The sequence below is a fragment of the Cololabis saira genome, chromosome 18 (assembly GCF_033807715.1).
Source record: "Cololabis saira isolate AMF1-May2022 chromosome 18, fColSai1.1, whole genome shotgun sequence".
Taxonomy (NCBI): Eukaryota; Metazoa; Chordata; class Actinopteri; order Beloniformes; family Belonidae; genus Cololabis; species Cololabis saira.
The window spans coordinates 4,137,359-4,150,830 of NC_084604.1; the positions used below are offsets into that span (position 1 = coordinate 4,137,359).

General features: G+C 45.9%; 1 protein-coding gene across 2 annotated transcripts in view; it reads left to right on the top strand.

The window, feature by feature from the left end:
• katna1 (katanin p60 (ATPase containing) subunit A 1) overlaps window positions 1–13,132 on the top strand; it is a 28,472-nt gene extending 15,340 nt beyond the window's left edge. The window contains exons 4-11 of one of the 2 annotated variants that reach the window (XM_061746885.1): window positions 4,381–4,603; window positions 4,739–4,836; window positions 8,165–8,270; window positions 8,915–9,073; window positions 9,889–10,015; window positions 10,141–10,275; window positions 10,851–10,977; window positions 12,691–13,132. In XM_061746885.1, the coding sequence (XP_061602869.1) occupies window positions 4,381–4,603; window positions 4,739–4,836; window positions 8,165–8,270; window positions 8,915–9,073; window positions 9,889–10,015; window positions 10,141–10,275; window positions 10,851–10,977; window positions 12,691–12,889 (1,174 nt within the window). In that variant the 3' untranslated portion in view covers window positions 12,890–13,132. The remainder of the gene's footprint in view (window positions 1–4,380; window positions 4,604–4,738; window positions 4,837–8,164; window positions 8,271–8,914; window positions 9,074–9,888; window positions 10,016–10,140; window positions 10,276–10,850; window positions 10,978–12,690) is intronic. The other variant, XM_061746886.1, reaches the window with a different exon arrangement.
• Window positions 13,133–13,472: the final 340 nt, after the last annotated feature.

Genomic DNA, 13,472 nt, shown 5'->3' on the forward strand with positions numbered 1-13,472 from the left:
GTGTTCATAAGCAGGAGTTCATTAGCAGGTGTCTTTGGTTTCCTTGTCTGGAACATTAAGGGAATGTTAAGTTCAAAAATACATGAATCCCTAAACTGACTTTAATTAACTTTAATTGGTAACACAATGCCAACAGGATAAGTTCTTAGAGAAACACCTGTTGCTGCTCATTCCAACTCAATTTTATTTATAAAAACAGACAAACCTTCATGTCTGGAAGAGGTTCAACGTTCTCCAGTGTGGAACATTCAAGACGTCCCGGCAGATTTACCCCAAGATCAGACTACGACGTCCAGAGAAATGCAAAACAAAACAAAACCACCTCCACCCCCACAAGAGCTCCGTGGTTTCTGCCAGCCTTGCTCAGCCCCGTCCTTGGAGAAGAGCTCACTAGAACCCGCTAGTTCCTGCTGCCTGGGGTGGATCTACAGGCTGCTCAGTCGTGGGGGGACTTAGTATTGACGTCATTCTTTTTGTTTTGGTCAAATAAATTATGGCACACTGAAAGAGCGACATGTTCATATGGGATATAGTCTGTCTGAGACTGAAACGACTACAATAAGATGATTGTTATGGGATTAAACAATCAGACGAGGGGATTAAAAGAGGCATTACTAACATTATTTGATGCTTTTTTTTTTTTTCTTTGCACAACATTCCCCATCTAATACTTCCTCCATAAGAAGATTAGGTTGCTGTATGTGAATAGAGGGGCTTTTCTGAAACTGTCCCATAAAATATTTGAACTTTATTGATGCAATATTCTCAGATAAAGTAAGTTATTGTCTAAACTGTAATTGATGTACTGAAAACAGCAGTTTTAGGTCCAGAGCAACGCAGCATTCTGATTAAGTCTGATTAAATCATTCTTCTGCCTGATGACATTTAAACGGTATTTCAGAGCGACTTGATCTCAGATACTTGCGTGCTGAAGGTTCTCCAGTGTTTCTGTGGACGTTTACGTCTGTTCATCCCGGAGATTTCTGAAGGTCCGGCTCTCACCGCCGTTCCAGTTCCTGGCCGTCCACTTCTGCCACACTGACTACGTTTACATGCAGTCAAAATTGGGGTTAAGGTCAATATTCCGGTTACTGAAACATTGGGAATAATCTGTTTCCATGGTGATTAATCATTTGGGAAATCTGGATCAAACCAGCAACACACGGAGAACATCATGACGCAATTCCCGTCATTTCTGCTTCTTCCTGTATCCAAATCCAAAACAGCAACAACAATAACAGCAGCACGGTGGATAATCAACAGCCCAGTAGAAGTCGCCTTTTTCAGCGTCTTCCAGCGGAGATTGATCTGGTCTGGCGTTCCTACAAATCCTGCTTTCCACTTTTAGCTCACCTTTTTGTAAATCTCTGTATCCCTGTACTTTCTACCGTCTACAAATGCAGAAATGTTCATATCTTTCATTACATTTATGAAGTGATTAGTCTCCAGGATTCCTTGCGAAAAGAACATGTGCAGAAAACAAATTCCTGTTCCTTTTGATGGGGCTATCCCGTTAGGTGCATACATGACCAAATATTCGGGTTTTAAAAGGAGTAACCCAGGGCTCATTTTCGGGTTTTTAAAAACTGGAATATTAATATAATTCCGGTTATTCAAAGGGGTTATTGGTGATGGCTGTTCGCAACCGGGTTATTGCTAATATTCCGGTTAGAAAAGGGTTATTGACTGCATGTAAACGTAGTCAATGAACTCAACACTCCAGGCCTATGTACCGTATTTTCACGACCATATGGCGCACTGTGTGGAAAGGCGCACCCTCAGTTTTGTGTGTCATTTTTGGTTTTAAAACACACATACGGCGCACCGACCCAAAAGGCGCCGTCTACAGAGACGGAGCTGCACACACAAGCGTTGCAAAACACACACGCGCTAAAAATAGAGCGGAAGCAAAACTTAGTTTGATATTTTATTTCACTTTTCACATCAATCAAACCCTTCAAAGGTTCATCTTCTGTTTCTGCATTAAAGAATTTAAAAAAAACACGGGTCGCCGCACATAAACCTGTCTCAGCCACCAGCCTTTTTCATTTCACTCTGGCTGGAAAAGTCTGTTTAGGCAACGCTTTTCTTTTAAAAACCACCATAGCCGGCAGTTTCTGTCCATCAGCGTGGCAGGCAAGCACAAGAGTAAATAAACTTTTCATACTTCTCACACACACGCGCTGTCGGGGAGCCGGTACCGGGTTGTATCCGACAGGAGCTCCGCTAATTCAGCTGCGCCAGTCCGAATTTCCAGACCTGTCTCAGACACCTGATCATCATCCCTTCATCCAGCCCCCCCTTTTCATTCGTCTTTATAATGACTCCGGCTGGAAACGTCTTATGCAAAGTTTTTCTTTTAAAAATCACCATAGGTTTCTGTCCATCAGCGCGGCAGGCAAGCACCACATAAATGAGAATGTGTGTGTGTCGCGCCGCGAATACACACACGCAGATGTCGGAGATCCGGTACCGGGTTTGTAACCGACAGATTTGGCTGGAAATTTCGGAGGGTGAAGCTGATCCGACCTGAGACGTACCCCAGAAATCCCTTCTCGCAAAGCGGCCGGGAACCAGGTCATCGGACCCCGCTTGGGGAACCAGGAAGTCGGCTGCAGCAGCGCGCATCACGCGGCTTTAACCGGGGAATGTGGACGGTTCCGACCGGCCGGGACCGGAGGAGCCCACATGCACTGGTAGCAGGGACTCCCGGGGAAAGAGCACCGGCATTTCAGCCGGATCTGCCCCGGGGATGCGGCGATCGGACCCCGCAAACCCACGGCAGGTGCTTCCTCGGTTCCGACATGCAAAACACACGCGCGCTGCAGAACTCACACACAAGTGTGCTTATTTAAATAGAGCGGAGCAAAACTTAGTTTGATTGTATTTTATTTCACTTTACACATCAAGCAAATCCTTAAAAGTCTTCATCATCTGTTTCGCATTAAACAGCTCAGTGGAGTCTCATTCAAACCGCAACTCACGGGGGCTTCACCCGCCCCCTTCTCTTTTTACCGTTCTCATGGTGGCCGGCCTTACATTACCGTAATTCAGGTAATAGACACGGCGCACCGTTTCATAAGGCGCCCGGCACATTTAAAAAAAAAAAAAAAAAAAAAAAATGTGCGCCTCATGGTCGCGAAAATACGGTAGTTGTTCTGTGGTCTGGACCGGTCTGGACCGGTCTGGACTGCTGTGTTAAAGGAGAGAAGCAGTCCAGCCCAAACCCTGACCTTCCTCCTCCCAACTTCACCGGACAGGGAACCTTCTTCCAGAATCCTCAGCCACTCCGTCTCATGCTTGATGTTGGAGTTGATGACTTGGGTTGTGTGCAGGACCCCCTCAGAACCCCCCCCCCCTTTCCAGTTCCCGTTGAGACAGATTCCTAGTACCGTTTTGGTCCCGATCACGGACTCTTGCAGGTTTTGAGCTCTGAACTTTTACTGATGTAAGGCTGGTGTAGAGTTAAGCCTTACCTTATTAAATTAAACCTTTTTGGGGTGGTGAGTAGGATAAACACGGGGAAACTTGTGCTGAGTTCCAGTGTACTTTAATGTCCCTCAACAGTGTAGGATTTTAGAACATCAACAGCACCTAGTGCCGTACTGTGGCGTATCACTCCGCCCAATCTAAAACAGACTAATCACTACAGATAAACTGACTAGTGTCATTATAGTCCCTGATTTACATCAGAATATAAAGAATATATTTATAAAATAATGGACCCTGAATTACCAAAATAACCTTCTTAACAAAAATAAATCTCCTCTTACACTTATAAGGTGAGCAGGAATCAATCTTTTTATGATGTAAAATTGTATGTATTTATTTACTTTTATTTATTTATTTAATTTTATTTGTTAAATCTCTGGAAAAGAAAAAAGACAAATCATACATGAGAGAAACTATTCAGTTTGTGGGTAAATATTTGTACTTGTATAAACTGAAGATCATAATGCAAACCTGACATTTACTTTTAGTTCAGTTTGTGGAAAATGGTTGTCCTGGCTTTCTCTTTAAAACTTAAACAGTTATAAAGCATTACAAACTGTAACAATAGGGCAAACGCACAGTATTGTTTTGTATTTTGTGTCTTTCAAATAAAAGACCATTTTTTCCAGTCATATGTTCCTCATTCAAGTTTGTTAAAAAAATACTGCTATAATATCGTATCGTTATTGTGACCTCAATATTGTGTATCGTATCGTGAGATTAGTGTATCGTTACACCCTTATTTATTTATAAACTGCCCATCCATCCAAACTAATCAAATAGGTCAGAGGCTCCTGCTGGATGACGACGTTCCAGCAGCAGCAAGTTTTTGAACCCTAACTGAACCATCATGCTCCAGGACAGAAGTCTGACTGTCTTCTCCTGCAGACACTCGCCCGTTCCTGTCAGGCGTCCCTCCAACGCCTACAAAGAGAGCAAACCTACCAACAACCGTCTGAGCGTGGCCGTGAGGGCCCAGCAGAGACACTCGCCCCGGGGGGCCAACGGGGACCGAGGGAAGTTCTCCAAGATCAGAGACAAGAAGGACCCCAAGGAGGGGAAGGAGGGGAAGGAGGGGAAGGAGGCCGCCGGCAAAGCCAAGGAGGACAAGGTGAAAACGTGTTTGCTGATCAAACCCGGGTGTTCCTTGTTTGCTAAGCACAGATCCCGTCGATTCAGTTTTCCCTTGACTCGATGGGTCACGTCCAGGAAGGAGTAATGGTTCTTTCTTTCTGCTTTTGCCCAGGAGAAAGAAGTGAAGAAGTTTGATGGGTCGGGATACGACAAAGACCTTGTGGAGGCTCTGGAGAGAGACATCATATCCCAGAATCCCAACGTTAAATGGTGCGTGACTGCTGTGGGGGGTGCTTGGTTTTATTCTGATTTTAATTCCAAATTAGGGCTGGGGATCGATTCAAATGTCAAGAATCGATGCGATTTCAATTCTTAAGATTCAGAATCCATTATCAAGATTTGATCCGATTTGATTCCGATATTGATTTGGGTTAGTGTTATTAAAACAGTTTTTTGAGCTGTTGCATGAATTATATGACTGTAGTTATGCAACATATTAATACTAGTATTATATTGAGATTCAACAGCATGTATTGGCAGCAGGGCTGGGCGATATGGACCAAAAGTCATATCTGGATATTTTCTAGCTGAACGGCGATACTCGATATATATCGATATTTTTTCTGTGACATAATTGGGGTTTCCCCCAAAGCATTATAGCATAGCATCTCTGTTAGCATCTCTGTTAGCTTCATTTTTTTCTGAGGGAAACCCTTAAAAAAAACGTCAGTTTTAATACAAAGCCTCGTGCCAAATGTCACACAGGTTCCTTTATTAACAGAGGTCTGCACAATATCAAAGTGTATAAAACAAATGAAACTGCATATATAGAAACAAAAATGCTTCTTGAATAAAATAAAACAAATAATTTCCTGCATAACAATTAAATTAAAATACACTGTGCAATTAATACAATGTAGACAGTAACAGGCAGACTTTTCCACTGAGGTTGACAGTTGTGCAAATAACAAAACATTTGTGCAAATCTGAAATAACTACAACAAGCCAACTACCGTACATTTTACAGATTTTGTGCCAAATAACGAACCTGTCAACATTGTCAGGTTTCAGCGATGCCCTGTGGCAAGTTACAATGTTCCCACTGGTCAGCGTTGATGTACAGTCAATTTGTCGCAAAATAAGTTATATCGATATAAACGATACTGTCTCGTGCCATATCGCGTTTGGAAATATATCGATATATATTAAAATCTCGATATATCGCCCAGTCCTAATTGGCAGCTAAGGATGCTGTAAGGACCAATCAGCTCCCAGAATGCTGATAGAACTGCTTTCAGAAACATTGTGGGGCAGAATTACCAATTACCAATTTCTGATTTTAATTTTTGAGAATTTGGTTTATTAGTATTTTATGCAAATGTACCCCAAGACATTATATAAAGTAATGAAATATAGACAATTTATGCAATTATAACTGAAAACTTCAATGTTTTCATACCTTTAAATATATTTAAAGGCAACAACATGGCACCAGTTATTCTTGTCCAACAAAACATTCCTTTTTTGGGCATAAACACAAAAATACCAAAAGTTGTAATGATGAGAAAAAAAAAAGATCTTTAGACATGTGAATCGATTTTTAGGAATTAATATGAGAATCAGTTTAGAATCGGAAAATCGATTTTTTTTCAACAGAGGCCTATTCCTAATATAATACATGTTTTGGGCTGCAAGAGGACGTTTATTTTAGTTGAAATCAATTAAACTATATTGGATATATATCCATCTGATATCAGTTATCTGTAGCTGTCAACGTTTCAGTCTCAGTCATGTGACCTGACGACACACGTGAACTCGTGTATTTCCCTGGCGTAGAAATTAAGTACATATAAATATCCGGAAACTGGATTTGTGGCCAAATATTAATGTCCATGAACCACTGGTTCTTGGTAACTGTACCAAATATTAATGTCCATGAACCACTGGTTCTTGGTAACTGTACCAAATATTAATGTCCATGGACCACTGGTTCTTGGTAACTGTACCAAATATTAATGTCCATGTTCCACTGGTTCTTGGTAACTGTACCAAATATTAATGTCCATGTTCCACTGGTTCTTGGTAACTGTACCAAATATTAATGTCCATGGACCACTGGTTCTTGGTAACTGTACCAAATATTAATGTCCATGGACCACTGGTTCTTGGTAACTGTACCAAATATTAATGTCCATGGACCACTGGTTCTTGGTAACTGTACCAAATATTAATGTCCATGGACCACTGGTTCTTGGGGTAACTGTACCAAATATTAATGTCCATGGACCACTGGTTCTTGGGGTAACTGTACCAAATATTAATGTCCATGGACCACTGGTTCTTGGGGTAACTGTACCAAATATTAATGTCCATGGACCACTGGTTCTTGGGGTAACTGTACCAAATATTAATGTCCATGGACCACTGGTTCTTGGTAACTGTACCAAATATTAATGTCCATGGACCACTGGTTCTTGGTAACTGTACCAAATATTAATGTCCATGGATCACTGGTTCTTGGTAACTGTACCAAATATTAATGTCCATGGACCACTGGTTCTTGGGGTAACCGTACGGGTCACTGTCAAGTCCAACTGCCTTTAATCTAAGCCCATAATTGTCTGTTATCCCGTCTTCTCCACTAGTTGCAGCCGTTTATGCTGATGTTTTTCCACTTGGTGGTAGTAAGGGGGCTGGTCCAGTGGGGAAGTGACGTCCATGCAGACCCTCTATTTTGATAAAGCCACTCTCATCAGGTCTGTTTACGTTAGACGCAGCAAGAGCGAGACGTTTAGCCGGGGCCCCCTTTTAGGGAGTCCTCCACCGGACCACCACTGTCAATGCAAATTCTCCTTGGGTTGGGGGGCCCACAGGGGCCCCCTTACAGCTCTGGCCCACAGGGGCCCCCTTACAGCTCTGGCCCACAGGGGCCCCCTTACAGCTCTGGCCCACAGGGGCCCCCTTACAGCTCTGGCCCACAGGGGCCCCCTTACAGCTCGGGCCCACAGGGGCCCCCTTACAGCTCTGGCCCACAGGGGCCCCCTTACAGCTCGGGCCCACAGGGGCCCCCTTACAGCTCTGGCCCACAGGGGCCCCCTTACAGCTCTGGCCCACAGGGGCCCCCTTACAGCTCTGGCCCACAGGGGCCCCCTTACAGCTCGGGGCCCACAGGGGCCCCCTTACAGCTCGGGCCCACAGGGGCCCCCTTACAGCTCGGGCCCACAGGGGCCCCCTTACAGCTCGGGCCCACAGGGGCCCCCTTACAGCTCGGGGCCCACAGGGGCCCCCTTACAGCTCGGGGCCCACAGGGGCCCCCTTACAGCTCGGGGCCCACAGGGGCCCCCTTACAGCTCGGGGCCCACAGGGGCCCCCTTACAGCTCGGGGCCCACAGGGGCCCCCTTACAGCTCTGGCCCACAGGCCCCTCTGACTATGCTAAATGAAGTGTTGGTGGCCTGGAGCTGCAGGAGCTTATCGTTCCATTTCTGTTGGTTTTTATCTTTTAACACCACAGAGGAAACAAAGTCTTGATACAAATACTTCAGGTGTGTTTCATGAAACTTATTTTGGGGCGATCTACACTTTGTTTTTGCTCTTAGGGACGACATTGCCGACTTAGAAGACGCTAAAAAACTACTGAAAGAAGCCGTGGTTCTACCAATGTGGATGCCAGCGTTCTTCAAAGGCATCCGGAGGCCGTGGAAGGTACGACTGAAGGGGGGGGGGGGGGGGGTTGCTGCCGTGGAAGGTACGACTGAAGGGGGGGTTTGCTGCCGTGGAAGGTACGACTGAAGGGGGGGTTTGCTGCCGTGGAAGGTACGACTGAAGGGGGGGTTTGCTGCCGTGGAAGGTACGACTGAAGGGGGGGTTTGCTGCCGTGGAAGGTACGACTGAAGGGGGGGTTTGCTGCCGTGGAAGGTACGACTGAAGGGGGGGTTGCTGCCGTGGAAGGTACGACTGAAGGGGGGGGTTGCTGCCGTGGAAGGTACGACTGAAGGGGGGGGGTTGCTGCCGTGGAAGGTACGACTGAAGGGGGGGGGGTTGCTGCCGTGGAAGGTACGACTGAAGGGGGGGGGGTTGCTGCCGTGGAAGGTACGACTGAAGGGGGGGGGGGTTGCTGCCGTGGAAGGTACGACTGAAGGGGGGGGGGGTTGCTGCCGTGGAAGGTACGACTGAAGGGGGGGGGGGTTGCTGCCGTGGAAGGTACGACTGAAGGGGGGGGGGGTTGCTGCCGTGGAAGGTACGACTGAAGGGGGGGGGGGTTGCTGCCGTGGAAGGTACGACTGAAGGGGGGGTGCTGCTGCATCACGGCTCACATGTGACATGGAGTTTGATGTCGTCCTCACCAGGGGGTGCTGATGGTGGGACCTCCGGGGACTGGGAAGACCCTGCTGGCCAAAGCCGTGGCTACTGAATGCAGAACCACCTTCTTCAACGTCTCCTCGTCTACTCTCACCTCCAAGTACCGGGGGGAGTCTGAGAAGCTGGTCCGCCTTCTGTTTGAGATGGTGAGACACGGCTGACTGGGTCTGGGCCCGGTCCAGTGGTCTGTGGTTTTATTCTGTGGCTGGTCGGTAAATAAACGGTAAACACTGACTACGTTTACATGCAGTCAAAATTCATGTTATTGCTAATATTCAGGATATCTGGATCAAACCAGCGACGCACGGAGAACATCATGACACAATTCCCGTCATTTCTGCTTCTTCTTCCTGTATCCAAATTCAAAACAAATGCTGCTTCAACTTTTCTCTCACCTTCTTGTAAATCTTCTATGCCGGTACTTTCTACCGTCTACAAATGCAGAAATGTTCATATCCTTCATTACATTTATGAAGTGATTAGTCTCCTCCTGGTCTTGGTTTCTCCGTGTTTATAAGAACTTCCTGGACTCAAAAGACCAGGATTCCTTGTGAACAGAGCATGTGCAGAAAACAGATTCCTGTTCCGTTTGATGGGGATATTCCGTTTGGCGTTTACATGACCCAATATTCAGTTTTAAAAGGAGTAACCCAGGGCTCATATTGGGGTTTTTAAAAAATGTTAAAACCTGAATATGAGCAAATTCTGGTTATTCAAAGGGGTTATTGGTGTTTACATGGCCGTCCAAATTCGGGTTATTGCTAATATTCAGGTTTTAAAAGAGTTATTGGTGCAGGGAAACGTAGTCAATGAGCTGAGCTGAGTTTCTCCGCTGACTGAATACAAGCAGGTTTTCTGGTGAACTCAAGGGGACGACTGTTCCAGTGGTTGTAAAGGATTCAGAAGGATTGTACTGGATTGATCTGAAGTGCAGGTTTCCCTGCATGCATCTCTTCTCCAGGCCCGTTTTTATGCTCCCACCACCATCTTCATAGACGAGATTGATTCCATGTGCAGCCGCAGAGGGACGTCGGAGGAGCACGAGGCCAGCCGGAGGGTGAAGGCCGAGCTGCTGGTGCAGATGGACGGTAAGGTCCTCCCAGGACTCTGCACGGCCGGACTCGGTTCTGGCCTCGGTTCTGGCCTCGGTTCTGGACTCGGTTCTGGCCTCGGTTCTGGCCTCCTTCAGACCCTGTTGCTCGGTTTCCCACAGGTGTGGGCGGAGCTTCAGAGAACGACGACCCGTCAAAGATGGTGATGGTGCTGGCGGCCACCAACTTCCCCTGGGACATCGACGAGGCTCTGAGGAGACGGCTGGAGAAGAGGATCTACATCCCGCTGCCTTCAAGTACGTCCTCGGTACCTGACCTGAAACTAGAGCGCTGTGTTGGGATCGGGTCCCGCCGGACCCAACACTAATCTGGCGGGACCGGGCGGTTTGAACTTTGCTGGGGGCGGCTAAAAAAACCCCTGCAGGATCAGGATGTAGCCTAGCGACAAGATGGAAATCAATGAGGTTGAAGCAAACAAGGTCTTTAGAAAACAAAGACAAAGCAAGGAAAGTCAGATATTTGGAGAAACTGCGTTGTAATTTGTTATTTATTTATTTATTTATTTATTTCAAAACAGGGACAGTGCACAATAAGACATGAATCTTGTACAAGAGAATATGCATTGTTCCAGGTTGTAGCAGTTTGCTATTTTCCACCTGTAGTCTCTGGGCAGGTTGATGGAATAGTACATAAAAATGAGTCTAGAAAAAGGAAAAATAAGTAAAAGAGCAGAACGAAGCAAAGAGACAATAGATAAAATAGATAAATAGAAACATGGAAGCAGATTCAACAGATGTGCTCCAGATGAGTGAGGAGGTCCAGACCTGGTCCAGGTCTGGTCCAGATGAGTGAAGGTTCTGCTGTGTTTCAGCCGAGGGCCGGGTGGAGCTGCTCCGGATCAACCTGAAGGAGCTGGAGCTGGCTGGAGACGTGGACCTGGACAAGATCTCCCAGCAGATGGAGGGATACTCCGGAGCTGACATCACCAACGTGTGCAGGTCTGCTGCTCCACTCTTCCTCTGCTTCCTCTCTGCTTCCTCTCTGCTTCCTCTTCCTCTCTGCTTCTTCTCTGCTTCCTCTTCCTCTCTGCTTCTTCTCTGCTTCCTCTTCCTCTCTGCTTCTTCTCTGCTTCCTCTTCCTCTCTGCTTCCTCTCTGCTTCCTCTTCCTCTCTGCTTCTGCTTCCTCTCTGCTTCCTCTTCCTCTCTGCTTCTTCTCTGCTTCCTCTTCCTCTCTGCTTCTTCTCTGCTTCCTCTTCCTCTCTGCTTCTTCTCTGCTTCCTCTTCCTCTCTGCTTCTTCTCTGCTTCCTCTTCCTCTCTGCTTCTTCTCTGCTTCCTCTTCCTCTCTGCTTCCTCTCTGCTTCCTCTTCCTCTCTGCTTCTGCTTCCTCTCTGCTTCCTCTTCCTCTCTGCTTCTTCTCTGCTTCCTCTTCCTCTCTGCTTCTTCTCTGCTTCCTCTTCCTCTCTGCTTCTTCTCTGCTGCCTCTTCCTCTCTGCTTCTGCTTCCTCTCTGCTTCCTTTCCTCTTCCTCTGAGTTCAGTCTTAAGAAGAAAAAAGTCATATTCTCCAAAAAAGTATTTTCTCAACTTTCTTCTTAAGAAAAAACTTAAGAATAAATGGTATTCTTGAAATAAAAGTTCTCAAATTTGTTCTTGACCTTTTTCTTAACTTTAAGACAACCTTGACCTGTCAGAAAATGTCTTCTGTGAAAAGGTGGTAATGGTAATAATAATAAAACTCTAATTTCACCTTTTTCAACACATTTTAGACAGGTTTAGACTAGTAGGTCATAGTTTGAGGATATACTTTGTAATTAATTACACAAAGAGCCTGTTAACTGTTTGTTAGCATGTTAGTTAGCGTGGTAGTTAATTATTATTAATTTTCCCCAATAGTATTTTTTTTCACACATTAATCTCATCCACCAGAACCTTGAAAAGTTCCTGCATCTCTTTTTCTCCTTCTCCATGTTTAGTGAGTGACTGATGGTTAAGACCAAACTACCCATTTATATAATATATATATGTATAAATGTTGTTTGTTGGCGCGTGCAATGCAATGACATATTTTAAGAAGTTCTTAAGTAGGAAAAATAAGAAATGTGTAAGAAATGACAGTTCTTAAGACGGTTCTTAAAAAAATATTGAGGAATTTCAGAAATCTTTTCTCTCTCCTTCTTGTAAATCTTCTATCCCCGTACTTTCTACCGTCTACAAATGCAGAAATGTTCATATCCTTCATTACATTTATGAAGTGATAAGTCTCCTCCTGGTCTTGTGTTTCTCCGTGTTTATAAGAACTTCCTGGACTCAAAAGACCAGGATTCCTTGTGAACAGAACATGTGCAGAAAACACATTCCTGTTCTGTTTGATCAGGATATTCCGTTTGGTGTTTACATGAGCCAATATTTGGGTTTTAAAAGGAGTAACCCAGGGGTCATATTCAGGTTTTTAAAAACCGGTTATTGGTGTTTACATGGCCGAGTTATTGCTAATATTCCGGTTAGAAAAGGATTATTGATGCAGGTAAACACAGACTGTGGTGACAGATGTTTCCGTGGCTTCAGGAAGGCGTGAAATGCAAACATGGATGTGTGTTGATAATATAACTCCTACTGAGCAGTGAGACGGGATGCTGGTGCTGATCTCGGGTTGTGAGGCGTCTCCCTGGTAACGGCGTGTCTCTAGGTAACCCCGCGTGTCTCTGACCACAGGGACGCCTCCCTGATGGCCATGAGGCGGAGGATCGAGGGTCTGACTCCGGAGGAGATCCGCAACATCTCCCGGGACGAGATGCACATGCCCACCACCATGGACGACTTCGAGTCGTCCCTGAGGAAGGTGTCCAAGTCCGTCTCCGCCGCCGACCTGGAGAAGTACGAGAAGTGGATCGAGGAGTTCGGCTCCTGCTGAGGGACCCGAGGGTTTTAGTGTGTGCTAACGGAGATTCAGACATCTGGAACATCTTCCTGCTTATTCTTCACTCCTATCAGAAGTGCCATCACTTTAATTTTATACTGATGTCAATCAAATGTAATCCTGCTTTTCTTTTCTTTTCCTTCCACGTGAGTTTAAGTGTTTCCTTTCACTGTCTGACCAATCTAAACTCTGCTGAATGTAACACTACCAGGTATTTGTATGAATAAAGTTATTTTAATATGGTCTGTGTGTGGAGAGGCTGCTCCTGGAGTCGTGGCTCGGGCTGAACCTCGGGCTGAACCTCGGGCTGAACCTCGGGCTGAACCTCGGGCAGAACCTCGGGCAGAACCTCGGGCAGAACCTCGGGCAGAACCTCAGTAGAACCGGCCTCCGGGCCAAACACGGACACCAGGCTCACACGTAAGGAAAGTGTTTAATAAGCAGTTTGAAACGAGTCCAGACCGGTGAATCACAGACGACACGTCGGTCCAACACATTTATGGCAGCAGAACAACAGATTTTTCCAGAACCTCTTTGGTCCCGTCGGCAGAGTTCTGCTGGTGGACTCGGTTCTGGT